The sequence below is a fragment of the Equus quagga genome, chromosome 10, assembly GCF_021613505.1.
Source record: "Equus quagga isolate Etosha38 chromosome 10, UCLA_HA_Equagga_1.0, whole genome shotgun sequence".
Classification (NCBI taxonomy): domain Eukaryota; kingdom Metazoa; phylum Chordata; class Mammalia; order Perissodactyla; family Equidae; genus Equus; species Equus quagga.
Genome location: NC_060276.1, coordinates 28,284,018 through 28,300,672, shown reverse-complemented (window position 1 = coordinate 28,300,672; position 16,655 = coordinate 28,284,018). Strand labels below are relative to the sequence as shown.

Genomic DNA, 16,655 nt, shown 5'->3' with positions numbered 1-16,655 from the left:
CTGGACGCTGCAGTTCTGGGTTGTCACCTTCTTCAGCTCCAAGACTAGGAAAAATGAGGCAAAAAGGAAACCCAAGGAACTCACCACCATATCATTCCTTGGGTCCTAAGATCCCTAAATGGTCTTCCCTCTTCACTCCACTTTTCAGAGTCTCCATATGTTTGCTTTATGTACAATGTCAAGGGTTTTTAGTTGTATTTCATTGGAGAAATAGCAAAAAGTATGTGTACTCCATCTTCTAGAAAGCAGAAATCCTGGGCTTCTTTTTAAAATAATTAACGCAAACAATATAAACCAAAGGTAAAAATACTTTTCCACTCTCAGTCTCATTTAGAATCAAGAAAATGGGCATCCTCAGGGCCTGGGAATCTCTCTCTAAGGAAATATTACCTTTGGCTTTACTATCCCTTAGTCAATTGGAAAACTTGAAATACATACTTTTTTAAAAGAGTGCTTTAAGCTGCTTGTGTTCATTCCTATTCATCAGTTTCATTCAAATTGAGCTCCACAGAGCAACTTCCTCAGAATCACCTTGAGATGCTTATTAAAAAGGCATTCAGACCTGCTGAATCAGAGCCCAGGATTGGAGACTTGGAATCTGCATTTTAACAAGCATCCCCTACCCCTAAGAGATTCTGAGGTACCCTAACATTTGAGAGCCGCTGATCTAAACCAGTGATAAAATTGCTGAAACAGACCAGGCTACAGAAGAAGCCTTTTAACAGGCCTGGAGACTATCCTTTGGGAGCTATTAATCATTAATCAGGGCCCTCTGGGCAGACTTGGATCAACCAGTTACTAATCCCCCTCATTGTCTTCACAGCCAGTCAACTATTGTGCTGCTCTGCACAAATAAAATCTTGAAAAGTCCTCAGTTACTGCTTTGTTAAATTTAATTTGCTCTCTATCTACTTCACTGCCCTGATATATCATTCTACTAAACCTACCAAAGATGATGAAACTAGTCTGACAGGTTTTGTTCTTAGTGAAATCACACTTGGTCCAGTGAATAGAAACCATCCTGTTAAAATAATCCATTTTAGATTGTCTCCTGGAATTAATATCAAGCTTACTGATCTGGCCGCTTGCACTTCCTATTTCTTTTTTTGAAACCTAGCATCACATTTGCCTGTCTTCAGGCTCCTAGCACCTCTCCCAGTCTCCACAATGATGAGAATCAAAGTATCCTCAAGAGTGGTTTAGAAGTCTCATTTGCCAGCACTCCCAATGCTCTGAGAGATGTAATTTGTCCAGACCAGAGACTGGAATCAGGTTAAAGCAATGAGATTACTCGTAACACCCATTTTACCCATCCTGGACTTTTTTTTCTTTACCAACGTTTGGTCCAGACTCCTGCTATTCGAAGTGTGCTTGGAGGACCAGCTGCATCAGCATCACTTGGGAGCTTGTTAGAAACGCAGATTCTTGGGGCTCACCCAGACCTACAAATCAGAATCTCCATTTTAACAAAATCCCCAAGGTGATGCATATACACAGTGAAGTTTGAAAAGCACTGGGCTAGACTTCCCAGGATGAAAATTTCTCCTTGACAGAAAATATAGGTACAAAGTGAGAGCAGAGGGGGTCTGTCCTATCTTTATTACTCACTAGTGCATCATTGTCAGTTGTATCCCTTTCCTAAGTGTCTTCTTGCTCTTAACTTTTAAAAAGCTCTTTGTGTTGCCCTAACCATTCCTTGAAGGCCTCAGGTCTACATCTGGTGTTTAGCCTTTATTTTTTCCGATTATTTTACTGAGGTCATATTGGTTTATAACATTGTGTAATTTCAGGTGTACATTATTATATATCAGTTTCTGTATAGATTGCAGCACGCCCACCACCAATAGACTAATTTTTATCCATCACCATACATATGTGCCCCTCTAACCCTTCTGCCCAGCCCCCACCCCTTTCCCCTCTGGTAACCGCTAATCTGTTCTCCTTATCCATGTGTTTGCTTATCTTTCACATATGAGTGAAATCATGCAGTGGTTGTCTTTCTTTGTCTGGCTTACTACATCTGGTGTTTAGCCTTTTGAACACTGTTTATGCAGGTCTATACCAGCCTCCTCTCTCCTGCACTTACCTTTGGGCTTGTGGAGCTCCTTTACAAACTTTTTTTTCATTGGCGTATAATTGACATATAACATTGTATTAGTTTCAGGTGAACAACATAATGATTTGATATTTCTATACACTGCAAAATGATCACCACACTAAGTCTAACTAACATCCATCACTAAGTTACAAAAAATTTTTCTTCTTGTGACGAGAACTTTTAATATCTACTCTCTAAGCAACTTTCAAATATGCAATTAGAGTATTATTAACTATAGTCACCATGCTGTACATTACATCCCCATGAAATTTATTTTATAAGTGGAAGTTTGTACCTTTTGATCCCCTTCACCCGTTTCACCCACTCCCCACCCCCCACCTCTAGCAACCACCATTCTGTTTTCTGTATCTATGAGCTTGGTTTGGGGGTTTTTAGATTCCACACATAAATGAGAACATACAGTGTTTGTCTTTCTCTGATTTATTTCACTTAGCATAATACCCTCAAGGTCCTTCCACATTGTTGCGAATGGTAAGATTTCATTCTTTTTTATGGCTGAATAATATTCCATTGTAAAAATATAGTGCACATTTTTATCCATTCATCCATCGATGGACACTTGGGTTGTTTCTATATCTTGGCTATTGCAAATAATGCTGCGATGAACATGGGGGTGCATATGAATATCTGTTTGAGTTAATGTTTCCATTTTCCGTTTCCAAATTTAAACCGCTAAGAGCTGGAGGTAAGGGACAGTTCTTCATCAACAATCAACCAGGCGCAATAATCCTCTGTACAGGGAAATCTATTGGAGTCAAGGGAACAAACCACTCAGAAGGAGTAATCATATCTCTCTCCATCTGCATAGATCCTCAAACAACTCTAGATTAGCAAGAGGGTCCCTAAGACTGGCCCCTGGAGCACCTTGCTACTTATTCCAGAAAAGTGGACTATTCCACCTTTTGCTCTCAGTAAGTTATACGCGCTTACTAAGTAACAATCTGTGTAACAATAAGACCACACATCACTTTAGAGTGCCCCACAATATACCATCTATTTCTGGGAGTCCCACCTTATTTTTCTGATACCATTCCAGCTTCCACTTCTCCATGTCTTCTCCTTGCAAACCTACTTATAGAAATCTAACTGCTTACTGTTCAGAATGTGATACCAGTGTCCATGCTAACAGTGCTTTCTGTAGCTCCTCCTAAACCTTGCAATCCTTGAGGTGCCCAAATGGTTCTGGATTAGAAGGGTATCCTCCCCAACCCTGTGTCATACTCTGTCATCTGGGACTTGAAACAGCTATGATTTTGCTCACTCTCTCAAAGTTTCCCTTAGGCAGGTCCAGCAACTGATGATTCTCCTTTGCTTAACCATAGAAGTTGCAGGTCCGGAAAAGGAATCCACTCCATATTATCCTCTTAGAGCTGCTCTTATCTTTTTCTAGCCCTTCTCACTACCAAAAACTCTTTTCTTCTCTCATGGCTACAAAGCAAATGACCCCCTATATGTGAATGTGTGCAAATAGACACTGATGTGTGTTTCGGGGAGAGGGAGGAGGAGGAGAGATTGTATACTTTAGTAGTGACTGACCTCCAGTTAAATCAGTCAAAAGTGCCCAGTTATCATGGCATTCGATTAGTTTCCAAACATTTAGGGAATTTCTCAGATATCTTTCTAATTTTTTATTTCTAATTTAATTCTTTTATGGTCAGCGAAGGTACGTATTATTTTCATCCTTTTAAATTTATGACACTTTCTTTACAGTCCACCACGGTTTCTCACGGTGAATGTTCCTCATGCACTTGAAAAGAATATGTATTCTGCTGTTGCTGGGGGAAAGAGCTATAAATGTTAATGAGGACAAGTTGATTGACGGTATCTTAATGCTTGTCTACTTGTTCAATTGGTTACTGAGAGAGGAGCGTTAAAGTCTCCAAATATAATTGTGGATTTATCTATTTCTCCTTTAAATTCTACAAATTTTTTCTTCACATATTTTGCAACTCTGTTACTAGGTACATACATGTTGAGAGTTATGTCTTCTTATGATTTGACCCTTTCATCATTACGAAATATCCCTACATATATATCTCTGGTGATACTCCTTGTCTTAAAGTCTATTATATAATGTTAATATGGTCACTAGATTTCTTATGATTACTGTTTGTGTATATATATTTTTCTGTCCTTTTACTTTAACCTAAGTATTTAAACAGGGTTTATTACGGGAAGCCTTTTTTTTTCTAGTCTGATGAATTCTGCCTTTTATTTGGAGCATTTACTGTAATTATTGATATGGTTGTTTCTAAGTCTCCCATCTTGGTATTTTTTTCTATTTGTCTCATCTTTTCTTTGTTCTTCTTTTCCTCCTTTTCTCCTTTCCTTGACATTTCTTGAGTATTTTTAGCATCCTATTTTGGCTTTTTAGCCATATTTATTGTTTTATTTTTTAGTAGCTGATCTGGGGGTTACAAAATGTATCCATAACTTATCACAGTGTACTTTGAATTGATGTTGTACCAATTCACATATAATGTGAGAACTTTATAGACAGTACACTTCCTTCCTCTTACTGTTCTCCTTCCCATTCTACTATTGTTTTCATGCATTTTTACTTCTATTTAGGTTATAGACCCTACAGTACACTGTTATTCTTTTTGCTTTAAATAGTCTATTGTCTTTTCAGTATATTAAGAAATGTAAAAACAAATCTTTTATATTTACACAGATATTTACCATTTCCAATGCTTTTCATTTCTTCATGTAGCTCTGAATTTCCAGTTGGTATAATTTCCCTTAAGCCTGAAGAATTTCCCTTAATATTTCTTGTAGAGCAAGTCTACTGGATATGAATTACAGTTGATTCTCATTATTTGAGGTAGTTAGGTTCTGTAAAGCCACTATGCACACTGAGTTAACAAATACTGAACCACTGCTCCTAGGGGAAATACAGGGTTAGGTTCCTATGAGCCTCTGGCCAAAATATTTTCATCAACTGATCAATAAGAAACAGTTTTATGTTTCTATTTAAAGACACCTTATTTCTTATACAGTCATGTGTTGCTTAACAACGGAGATAGATTCCGAGAAATACGTCGTTAGGAGATTTTGTCATTGTGTGAACATCACAGACTGTACTTACACAAACCCAGATGGTGTAGCCTACTACACACCTAGGCTACGTGGTCCTAATCTTATGGGACCACTGTCATATGTGTGATCCGTCATTGACTGAAACGTCCTTATGTGGTGCTTGACTGTATATTGTTGATTCACTAACATTGAATTCATGGCCAACAGCACCATAACTCATGCCTAAAGGAAACTTATCTAACACATGTATTTTCTCTGTAAGGCATATCACAGCTTTCTTGCACTTAGGAACGCTAGAAAGAACTTCAGCACTTACCCTTGGGGGTCATTTTAAACAGCAAAACTACCGATAAAATTGTGAAAAATGTGGCACTAAATAGGCCATGGAAATGACATTTGTTTACAGCTCGAGAGTTCAAACAAGACAGCATTGCTTTGTTTGATTTGAGAGTTACAGATAAATTTTAGCAAGTAGGTGAATTTGCAAATATGGCATCTATGAATAATGAGATTATCTTATTATTTTATCTTCTCTGTATCTTATCTTTCTAGAATTTGTTGCCACCCTTTAAAGAATGTTGAACTTTTTTCTGGCAGGCTATCTCTTGTCTAATGCCTGAAAATAGTTGTTCCACATATATATTTTTTTTCATCTAGCATTTGGATTTATTATGATTTTCAGCAGGTGAGCTATGGGCAAGTTGGAGGCATGTGTCCCCCTCCCTCCTTCCCCGTCATTGGCACAGCCTGCAAACCCAGGACTTTTAATGAGCCTGCCTTGCTCCTTCTTTTTTTCATTTTTTTAATTGTGGTCAAAATAGCTTATAACATTGTGAAATTTCAGTTGTACATTATTATTTGTCATATACCATATAAGTATGCCCCTTCACCCCTTGTGCCCACCCTCCACCCCTTTTCCTCCTGGTAACCACTAAATTGTTTTCTTTGTCCATAAGTTTGTTTATATTCCACATATGAGTGAAATCGTATGGTGTTTGTCTTTCCCTGTCTGGCTTATTTAGCTTAACATGATATGCACTCAAGGTCCATCCATGTGGTTGCGAATGGGACGATTTCGTCTTGTTTTGTGGCTGAATAGTATTTCCATTGTATATACACACCATATCTTCTTTATCCAATCATCAGTCGATGGGCACTTGGGTTGCTTCCACGTCTTGGCTATTGTGAATAGTGTTGCAATGCACATAGGGGTGCATAAGTCTCTTTGAATTATTGATTTCAAGTTCTTTGGATAAATACCCAGTAGTGGGATAGCTGGGTCATATGGTATTGCTATTTTTAATTTTTGAGAAATCTCCATACTGTTTTACACATTGGCTGCACCACTTTGCATTCCCACCAGGAGTGGATAAGGGTTCCCTTTTCTCCACAACCTCTTCAACGTTTGTTGTTTTTTGTCTTGGTGATTATAGCCATTTTAACGGGTGTAAGATGATATCTAAGTATAGTTTTGATTTGCATTTCCCTGATGATTAGTGATGTTGAGCATCTTTTCATGTGCCTATTGGCCTCTGCATATCTTCTTTGGGAAAATGTCTGTTCGTGTCCTCTGCCCACTTTATGATTGGGTTGTTTGGTTTTTGTAGTTCATTTGTGCGAGCTCTTTATATATTATGGTGATTAACCCCTTATCGGATATATAATTTGCAAATATTTTCTCCCATTTTGTAGGTTGTTTTTTCATTTTGATCTTGGTTTCCTTTGCCTTCCAGAAGCTCCTTAGTCTGATGAAGTCCCACTTGTTTATTTTTTCTTTTGTTTCCTTTGTCTGAGTAGACATGGTATTTGAAAAGATCCTTTTAAGTCTGATGTCAAAGAGTGTACTGCCTATCTTTTATTCCAGAAGTTTTATGATTTCAGGTCTTACTTTCAAGTCTTTGGTCCATTTTGAGTGTATTTTTGTGTATGGAGAAAGATAATGGTCTACATTCATTCTTTTGCATGTGGCTGTCCAGTTTTCCCAGCACCATTTATTGAAGAGACTTTCCTTTTTCCATTGTATGTTCTTGGCTCCTTTGTCAAAGACTAGCTGTCCACAGATGTGTGGTTTTATTTCTGGGCTTTCAATTCTGTTCCATTGATCAGTGTGTCTGTTCTTGTACCAGTTCCATGCTGTTTTGATTACTATAGCTTCGAAATATATTTTGAAGTCAGGGATTTCGATGTCACCAGCTTTGTTCTTTTTTCTCAGGATTGCTTTGGCTATTTGGGATCTTTTGTTGCCCCAGATGAATTTTAAGATTCTTTGTTCTATTTCTGTGAAGAATGTCATTGGGATTCTGATTGGGATTGCGTTGACGCTGTAGATTGCTTTAGGTAGGATGGACATTTTAACTATGTTTATTCTTCCAATCCATGTGCATGGAATATCTTTCCATTACTTTATGTAATTATCAATTTCTTTCAGTAATGTCTTATAGTTTTCCTTGTATAGGTCTTTCACCTCCTTGGTTAAATTTATTCCTAGATATTTCCTTCTTTTTGTTGCAATTGTAAATGGGATTGTATTCTTGAGTTCTCTTTCTGTAAGTTCATTATTAGAGCATAGAAATGCTACTGATTTTTATAAGTTGACTTTGTACCCTGCAACTTTGCTGTAGTTGTTGATTATTTCTAATAGTTTTCCAATGGATTCTTTAGGGTTTTCTCTATATAAAATCATGTCATCTGCAAACAGCAAGAGTTTCACTTCCTCAGTGCCTATTTGGATTCCTTTTATTTATTTTTCTTGCCCAATTGCTCTGGCCAAAATCTCTAGTACTGTGAATAAGAGTGGTGAGTGTGGGTACCCTTGTCTTGTTCCTGTTCTCAGAGGGTGGCTTTCAGTTTTTCCACATCGAGTATGATGTTGGCTGTGGGTTTGTCATATGTGGGCTTTATCATGTTGAGGTACTTTCCTTCTATCCCCATTTTATTGAGAGTTTTTATCATGAATGGATGTTGGATCTTGTCAAATGCTTTCTCTGAATCTATGGAGATTATCATGTGGTTTTTGTTCCTCATTTTGTTAGTGTGGTGTATCACATTGATTGATCTGTGGATGTTGAACTATCCCTGTGTCCCTGGTATGAATTCCACTTGATCATGGTATATGATCTTTTTAATGTATTGTTGTATTCGGTTTGCTGATATTTTGTTGAGGACTTCTGTATCTATGTTCATCAGCAATATTGGCCTATATTTTCCTTCTTTGTGTTGTCCTTCTCTGGCTTTGGTATCAGGTGATGTTGGCCTCGTAGAATGTGTTAGGAATATTTCTGTCTTCCCCAATTTTTTGGAATATTTTGAGGATAGGTAATAAATCTTTGAATGTTTGGTAGAATTCTCCAGAGAAGCCATCTGGTCCTGGGCTTTTATTTGGGGGGAGGTTTTTGATCACTGTTTCAATCTCTTTACTTGTGATTGGTCTATTCAGATAGATGCACCACTATGTTCATTGCAGCATTATTCACAATAGCCTAGACTTGGAAGCAACCTAGGTTCCCATCAAGGGACAAATGGATAAAGAAGATGTGGTATATATACACAATAGAATACTACTCAGCTACAAAAAAAGGATGAAATATTGCCATTTAGGACAAAATGGATGGACCATGAGGGTGTATGCGAAGCAAAATAAGTCAGAGGGAAAAAGTCAAATGCCATATGATTTCACTCACAAATAGAAGATAAAAACAACAAACAAACACATAGAGACAGAGATTGGATTGGTGTTTACCAAAGGGGAAAGGGGGAGGGAGGAGGGCAAAAGAGGTTATTAGGCACATGTGCATGGCAATGGATTGTAATTAGTCTCCAGGTGGTGAACATGATGTAATCTACACAAAAATAAAAATATCATGATGTACACCTGAAATTTATATAATGTGATAAACCAATGTTACTGCAATGAAAAAAATTTAAAAAATAAAAACCTAGATGGTATAGCCTACTACACACCTAGGCTGTATGGTATAACCTATTGCTCCTAGGCTGCAAACCTTTACAGCATGTTACTGTACTGGATACTGCAGGCAATTGTAACATAATGGTAAGCGTTTGTGTATCTAAACATAGAAAGTGTACAGTAAAAATACAGTATAAAAGATAAAAAGTGGTACGCCTATATAGGGCACTTACCACGAAAGGAGCTTGGAGAACTGGAAGTTGCGCTGGGTGAGTCTGTGAGTGGTGAGTGAATATGAAGTCCTAGGACATTACTGCACACTGCTGTAGACTTTATAAACACTGTACACTTAGGCTACACCAAATTCATAAAATAATATTTTTCTTTCTTCAATAATAAATTCACTTTAGCTTACTGTAACTTTTTTACTTTATAAATTTTTAATTTTTTTAACTTTTTGACTCTTTCGTAATAACACTTATCTTAATACACCAACACATTGCACAGCAGTACAAAAATATTTTCTTTCTTTATATCCTTATTCTATAAGCTTTCTTCTATTTTCAAAATTTTTAATTATTTTTACTTTTGAAACTTTTTTGTTACAAATCAAGACACAAACACACATATTAGCCTAGGCCTACAGAGGGTCAGGATCATCAATATCACTGTCTTCCACCTCCAGATCTTGTCCCACTAGAAAGGGATAATAACACGTATGGAGCTGTTATCTCCTATGATAACAATGCCTTTCTCTGGAATACCTCCTGAAGGACCCACCTGAGGCTCTTCTTCAGGAGGTGTCACTCTTTTCAGAAATATGTCCACTTTGGTTTGCTTAGTTTGTTTCTTTTTTTCATCATAGATTTGCTTGTAAGTAGATAATTCACCACGAACATTCCTCTCTATTAATGCAAACGTTTTGGTATTGGGGTCCAAGTTTTAAGGAGTTTGTTGAGGTCTGCAAAATCTTCTGCTAAACCCTTCACTGAATTTTCTCGAAGGTTCTTCTTCCTTTTCTTCTCCTGTGGTTTCCTTTACTCTCACCTCTTCTTCAGCTCTGAGTTCCTGTTCCAATAACTCCTCATTAGTCAATTCCTCAGGAACCACCCATGTTAAAGTTGTTTGCCATCTCAACCACAACCTTGTTGATTTTTGCAACCTCTTCATCCTTGGAAAATCCTTTGAAGTCATGGATGAATTTCCTGGGTGTCTTCTTCCAGATGCCATGCATACACTCCTTGGTGACATCATCCCAAGTCAAAGCATGGTTCTTTTGGGTTGGGGTAGCTGGCTTAAGAAACAGAAAGTTGTTTCTCACAGTTCTGGGAGATGGAAGTCTGAGATCAAGATGTCAGCAGAGTTGGTTTCTCCCTAGGCCTCTCTCCTTGGTGTGTAGATGGCTGTCTTCTCCCTGCGTCCTCACATAGTCTTCTCTCTGTGCATGTCTGTTTCCTAATCTCTTCTTCTTATAAGGACACTAGTCCCATTGGATTAGAACCCACCCTAGTGACCTCATTTTACCTTAATTACCTCCTTAAAGGCTCTATCTCTAAATTCAGTCATATTCTGAGGTAGTGAGGGTTAGGGCCTCAACATGTGAATTTGGAGGGGGACACAATTCAGTCCATAACACATTCTCTTCTGGTGTGGGGGTGTGTGTGTGGCTTTCCAACAGTTCTTTCTGTCTCCGGATACAAGAACCAGTTCCTCCTCCCACCTCTCCAAGCCTAAAGGTATAACAAGTAAGCCCCTGACCTTGTTACAGCCTCAAGCACACTCTCAAATTATCCAGTCCCAAGTGACTGATGGAGAAATTCCAGCCTCCAAGAAAAGAGGCTGTTCAAAGCCTTCAACCAAAGCCAAATCCATCTCTGACTAATGTGCAAGCAAGGTTCTTGATGCAGTCATAGATGTTGTAGTCCTTCTAGAATTACGTCAGTGTCTTCCTCAGTTGCAGCAATAGCCTGGGCAAAGGTCCTCCTTGGGTAGTAGGCCTTAACAGCTACTATAACTCCTTGATCCATTGGTTGAATCAAAGAGGTGGCATTTGGAGGGAGAAACATCACTTTGATATTGTGATGAAGATTACCAATAAAAGGAGGATGTCCACAAGCATTATCAACAATAAGCAAAATCTTGAAAGGCATGTTGTTCTCCAAACAGTACTTCTCCATTTTGCTGGCATAGCAAATCAGGAGGGCATCTTGAAAAAGGAGCTTGGTCACCTATGACTTCTTATTGCTCCTGTAGTACACTGACAGTGTGTGCTTACTGATATGCCTGAAGGCCCTGGGGTTCTCACTGTGCCAGAACACAAAGGGTTTCAATTTGTAGCCTAAAACATTGCCCCAAGCAAGATTGTTATCCTGTCCTTAAAAGCCTTGAAACCTGGCATTGACTTGGCCTCCTTATGGATGAAAGTCCTTCCAGGCATCCATTTCCAGAATAGGGAGGTTTCATCCATTTTGAATATTTGCTCTGGCAAGTAATTTTCCTCCACAATCAGCTCATTTAGAGTTTCCAAAACTTCTTCAGTTGCCTTAACATCAGCACTCGCACACTCACCACTCACTTTCACCATATGTAATGAATAACAATTCTTGAATCATTTAAAACACTCAGAGCTAGCAGTAAATTCAACATCATAGTAGTGTCCAGCTTTTTCTTTCAACATCACAAACTTTTTGCTTTGGTTGTATTCACCATTGTGTAAAGACGGATACACTTCTGTGTCTGGTCTTCGATCCAGGTCATTAGAAAGTTTCTCCATGTCTGATATAGGCCCTTCTCGAATTTTTGTTAGTCTCATTGCCTTCAATGAAGTGGATCTTTTAACAGTTTCCACTACTTTGTTCTTCTTCAAGTTCATAGCTATGGTGGGATGGGACATGCCTGACTGGTGAGCAATAACCATCACTGATTTTTCAGCTTCGTAGTATTTAATCATTTTTAATTTCATTTCTAGGTCAATCATTTGACATGGCTTCTTACTGGAAATATTAGCAGTGGATTTTGTATGCTTAAGGGTCACGATGAACAAAACAACGTGAGATTAAATCAAGCACAAAAGAAAATTATGCAAGCAAGAGACACAGTAAACATGAGATGTATGAGGCTGCTGTCAGCATAACATGGCATACTGTTTTATAGTAAACTTTTTTTTGTAAGTTGAAAGAGTACACTCTAAAATAACAATAAAAAGTATATATAGTAAATACATAAAACTGTAACATAGTCATTTATTATCATTAAGTATTATGTACTGTACATAATTGTATGTGCTATACTGTCATCAACTAATTGCCACAAGTAACTCAAAGGAGGTTTCAAAAGCACTTAACTGTTTCTCAAAGTTGTTTTTCAGTTATGTTAAGAGATGCAATCACCAACCACCCTGAACTTGTCCAAACTCCACTGTAAGAGTGACACCTGTGCAGACGGGCTGAGAAGTATCCAAAAGTTACCTTTGCTTCATTTTAATGTTAAGATCTCTACTCTAGGAGAAGCTTAGGCCTGATTACCATAACATGTGATGTATGTGGAAGCATGTTTTCAAACTGTGTCTGTGCGAGTGAATACTCACATGTACGTGTAACGGTGAAACTTCCCTTTTGCATATTCACTCCCTACCAAAAATAAAAGACATCTGCTTTCTCTTGTTTGGGGAGCCACAGCTTCGGAAGTGATTCCCCATGGTCTCCTTATTTGCTGCAAAGAAAATTTACTTTGTGTAACAACTACTTCTGGTGAAGGCTTTGATTTCAGCTCACCAAGAAGGAAACTCATATTGGTTTGGTAAAAATATTTTTATATGACTGGAAACACAGTAGGTTTGTTTACACCAGAATCACTACAAACACATCAGTAATGCATCGTGCTATGATGCTACAACATCACTAGGCAATAGGAATTTTCCAGCTCCATTATAATCTTATGGGACCACTGTCACATATGCAGTCCATTGTTGACCAAAACATTGTTATGCTGCGCATGACTGCACAAAAATAGAGTGATGGATTAAAACGGCGGAGCAAAATGGCAGGGTGAGCTGACCTGGGACCCACTCCCCTCCAAACTTCAACAAAGGACTGGAAAAAACCCCTGAATTTTAGCTAATAAACCTAATGCCAGGACTCAGAGACCTACAGTATCAAAAGAAGGAGGACGGAGACCCTGCTGCCAGCCTCGGAGGAGCTGGAACAGGGTAGGAGAGAACTTCGTTCCCTCCCCTAGAGTCTGGGATCGACGCCGCGGGTGTGGGAAGGAGCAGGGGAGGGGCCATGCGACTGGGGGATCGTCTAGGACTCCCGCCACTGGTACAATGGAAACCCGCTGACAGGGGAAAGCTTCTGTGTGTGGGGACTCCATAAACCCAGGGCCCCGGGAGACCAGAGAACAGAACTGATCCGAATCCAGATCGGTGAGTCAGAAAAACCACCCCTCCCCCGGCAAAGAGCGCTAGGCGCCGCCATCTTGCCAGAAGGCGGAGAGCTCAGAACGCATGGCTCTCGACCCCCATCTAGTGGTGACAGGCTGTAACTGCAAGCAAATTCTACCACCATGCGAAAAAATCGCTCCTCTATGATCCAGCAATTTATAAAAGCCCCAGACCAGAAGGAAAACAATAAAAACACAGAATTAAGTCCTGAGGACTTGGAAATAGGTAAACTAAGTGAAAATGAGTTCAGAGTAGCTATCATCAAAAAACTCAATGAGGTAGAGAGAAAGATAGAGAAACAAGCCAACGAGTTCTGGAGTTACTTCACAAAAGAGATTGAAATTATAAAGAAGAATCAAACAGAATTACTAAAGATGAAAAACGCAATGGACCAGATAAAACAGAATACGGATTCCCTGAATGCCCAGGTGGACACCATAGAAGAGCAAATTAGCATAATCGAAGATAGACAGGCTGATTGGCTCCAGACAGAGGAAGAAAGAGAACTAAGGATTAAAAGGAATGAGGAAAGTATTAGAGAGATAGCAGATTCAATGAGGAGAAAGAATTTAAGGATCATAGGAATTCCCGAGAACTGGAAAAGGAAAACGGAGCAGAAAGTGTGCTTAATGAAATTATAGAAAAGAACTTCCCAAATCTAGGGATTGAGGGAGAAATGTGTTTAGAGGAAGCTTTCAGATCTCCTAGATTTGTCAATGTAAAAAGACCTACTGCAAGGCATATAGTAGTACACATGGCAAAAATGAAAGACAAAGAAAGAATACTCAGGGACAGCGATCGCAGACTCTAGGGGAGGGAGCGATGTTCTCTCCTACCGTTCCAGCGCCTCCGAAGGGCACAAATTTCCAAAAGAATAATCCGGTGCATAAGTTAACTGAGGAGGAGCTGTTGGCATTTACAACATGTTTGCTTTCACAACCAAAGTTCTGGGCCATTCAGACATCAGCCTTGCTCCTCCGGACAAAACTTGAAAGAGGAAGCACACGCCGAGTGGAACGGGCAATGAGGCAGACACAGGCTCTTGCAGATCAATTTGAAGATAAGACTACATCTGTATTGGAACGTCTGAAGATGTTCTATTGCTGTCGAGTACCACCTCACTGGGCCATTCAGCACCAACTTGCAAGTTTACTCTTTGAGCTTGGATGTACCAGTTCAGCTCTTCAGATATTTGAGAAGCTAGAAATGTGGGAAGATGTTGTCATTTGTTATGAAAGAGCCGGGCAGCATGGGAAGGCAGAAGAAATCCTTAGGCAAGAGCTGGAGAAAAAAGAAACACCAAGTTTATACTGCTTGCTTGGAGATGTCCTTCGCGACCACTCCTACTACGACAAGGCCTGGGAGCTGTCCCGGCACCGCAGTGCCCGTGCGCAGCGCTCCAAAGGCCTCCTTCATCTGCGGAGCAGGGAGTTTAAGGAATGTGTGGAGTGCTTTGAACGCTCGGTGAAGATCAATCCCATGCAGCTCGGTGTGTGGTTTTCTCTCGGCTGTGCCTGTTTGGCCTTGGAAGACTACGGAGGGTCAGCGAAGGCATTTCAGCGTTGTGTGGCTCTAGAACCTGACAATGCTGAAGCTTGGAACAATTTATCAACATCTTATATCCGATTAAAACAAAAAGAAAAAGCTTTTAGAACTTTACAAGAAGCCCTCAAGTGCAACTATGAACACTGGCAGATCTGGGAAAACTACATTCTCACTAGCACCGATGTTGGGGAATTTTCAGAAGCCATTAAAGCTTATCACCGGCTCTTGGACTTACAAGACAAATACAAAGATGTTCAGGTCCTTAAAATTCTGGTCAAGGCAGTGATTGATGGGATGACTGATCGAAGTGGAGATATTGCAACTGGCCTCAAAGGAAAGCTGCAGGAGTTATTTGGCAGAGTAACTTCAAGAGTGACAAATGATGGAGAAATCTGGAGGCTATATGCCCAGATATATGGAAATGGGCAAAGTGAAAAGCCTGATGAAAACGAAAAGGCGTTCCAGTATCTATCTAAGGCATACAAGTGTGACACACAGTCCAGTTGTTGGGAGAAAGATATTACATCATTTAAGGAAGTGGTTCAGAGAGCCTTAGGACTCGCACATGTGGCTATAAAATGCAGTAAAGGCAAATCCAGTCCTCAGGAGGCTGTACAAGTGCTTTCTTCGGTTCGACTCAATTTACGGGGCTTGTTATCTAAAGCAAAGCAACTTTTTACAGATGTGGCAAGTGGAGAAATTTCCGGGGAGTTAGCTGATGAAATAGCAGCTATGGACGCCTTGGTAGTAGAGCTCCAAGACCTAAGCAACCAATTTCGAAATCAGTATTGACCATTCTGGGAACAATTTCTGGAAAAGGCACTTTCACCTTCTGGAAGTTCTCTTATACCTGTGTATCTGAAACACAAGATATTGATTTTTTAAATAAATTTCTTTTTTATGGCTAAAAAAAAAAAAAAAAAAAAAGAAAGAATACTCAGGGCAGCAAGACAGAAGAAAATACCCTACAAAGGAATTCCTATCAGACTTTCAGCGGATTTCTCTACAGAAACCCTGCAAGCTAGGAGAGAATGGAGTGACATATTCAAAACTTTAAAAGGTAAAAATCTTCAGCCAAGAATACTCTATCCAGCAAGAACATCCTTCAGATATGAGGAAGAAATTAAATCTTTTCCAGACAAACAAAAGTTAAGGGAATTTGTAATCAAAAGTCCTCCACTACAAGAAATCGTCAAGAAAGCTCTCATACCTGAAAAAAGAAAAAAGGGAGAAAGGGGTCACAAACCACAGAGTAGGGAGACAGATAAATAGAACCAGAATAGGATAGCAAATATTCAACTATAGCATTAGGATAAAGGTAAGGAAACTACCAAAGCAAAGACGATCTTATCACTCTAACTACAAACTCATAAGATGAGTTGGAATAAGAGATGAAAATAATAATTTAGGAGGGAAAGAGGAAAGGGACTAAATCAGTCTAGGCCAAGTAAGTAAGAGACCACCAGAGAATAGACTATATTATACACGAGATTCTAAAAACAAACTTCAGGGTAGCCACTAAAGTAAAAAACAGAACAGAGACACAAAACATAAATAAGACAAAATCTAAGAAACCCAGCATAAGAAATTGCAGTATCAAATGG

General features: G+C 39.2%; 1 protein-coding gene across 1 annotated transcript in view; it reads left to right on the top strand.

The window, feature by feature from the left end:
• The window catches only part of LOC124245948 (tetratricopeptide repeat protein 27-like), a 45,442-nt gene extending 29,492 nt beyond the window's left edge, over positions 1–15,950 (top strand). The window contains exons 3-4 of the mRNA XM_046673779.1: positions 13,445–13,488; positions 14,351–15,950. Of these exons, the coding sequence (XP_046529735.1) occupies positions 13,445–13,488; positions 14,351–15,843 (1,537 nt within the window). The 3' untranslated portion in view covers positions 15,844–15,950. The remainder of the gene's footprint in view (positions 1–13,444; positions 13,489–14,350) is intronic.
• Positions 15,951–16,655: the final 705 nt, after the last annotated feature.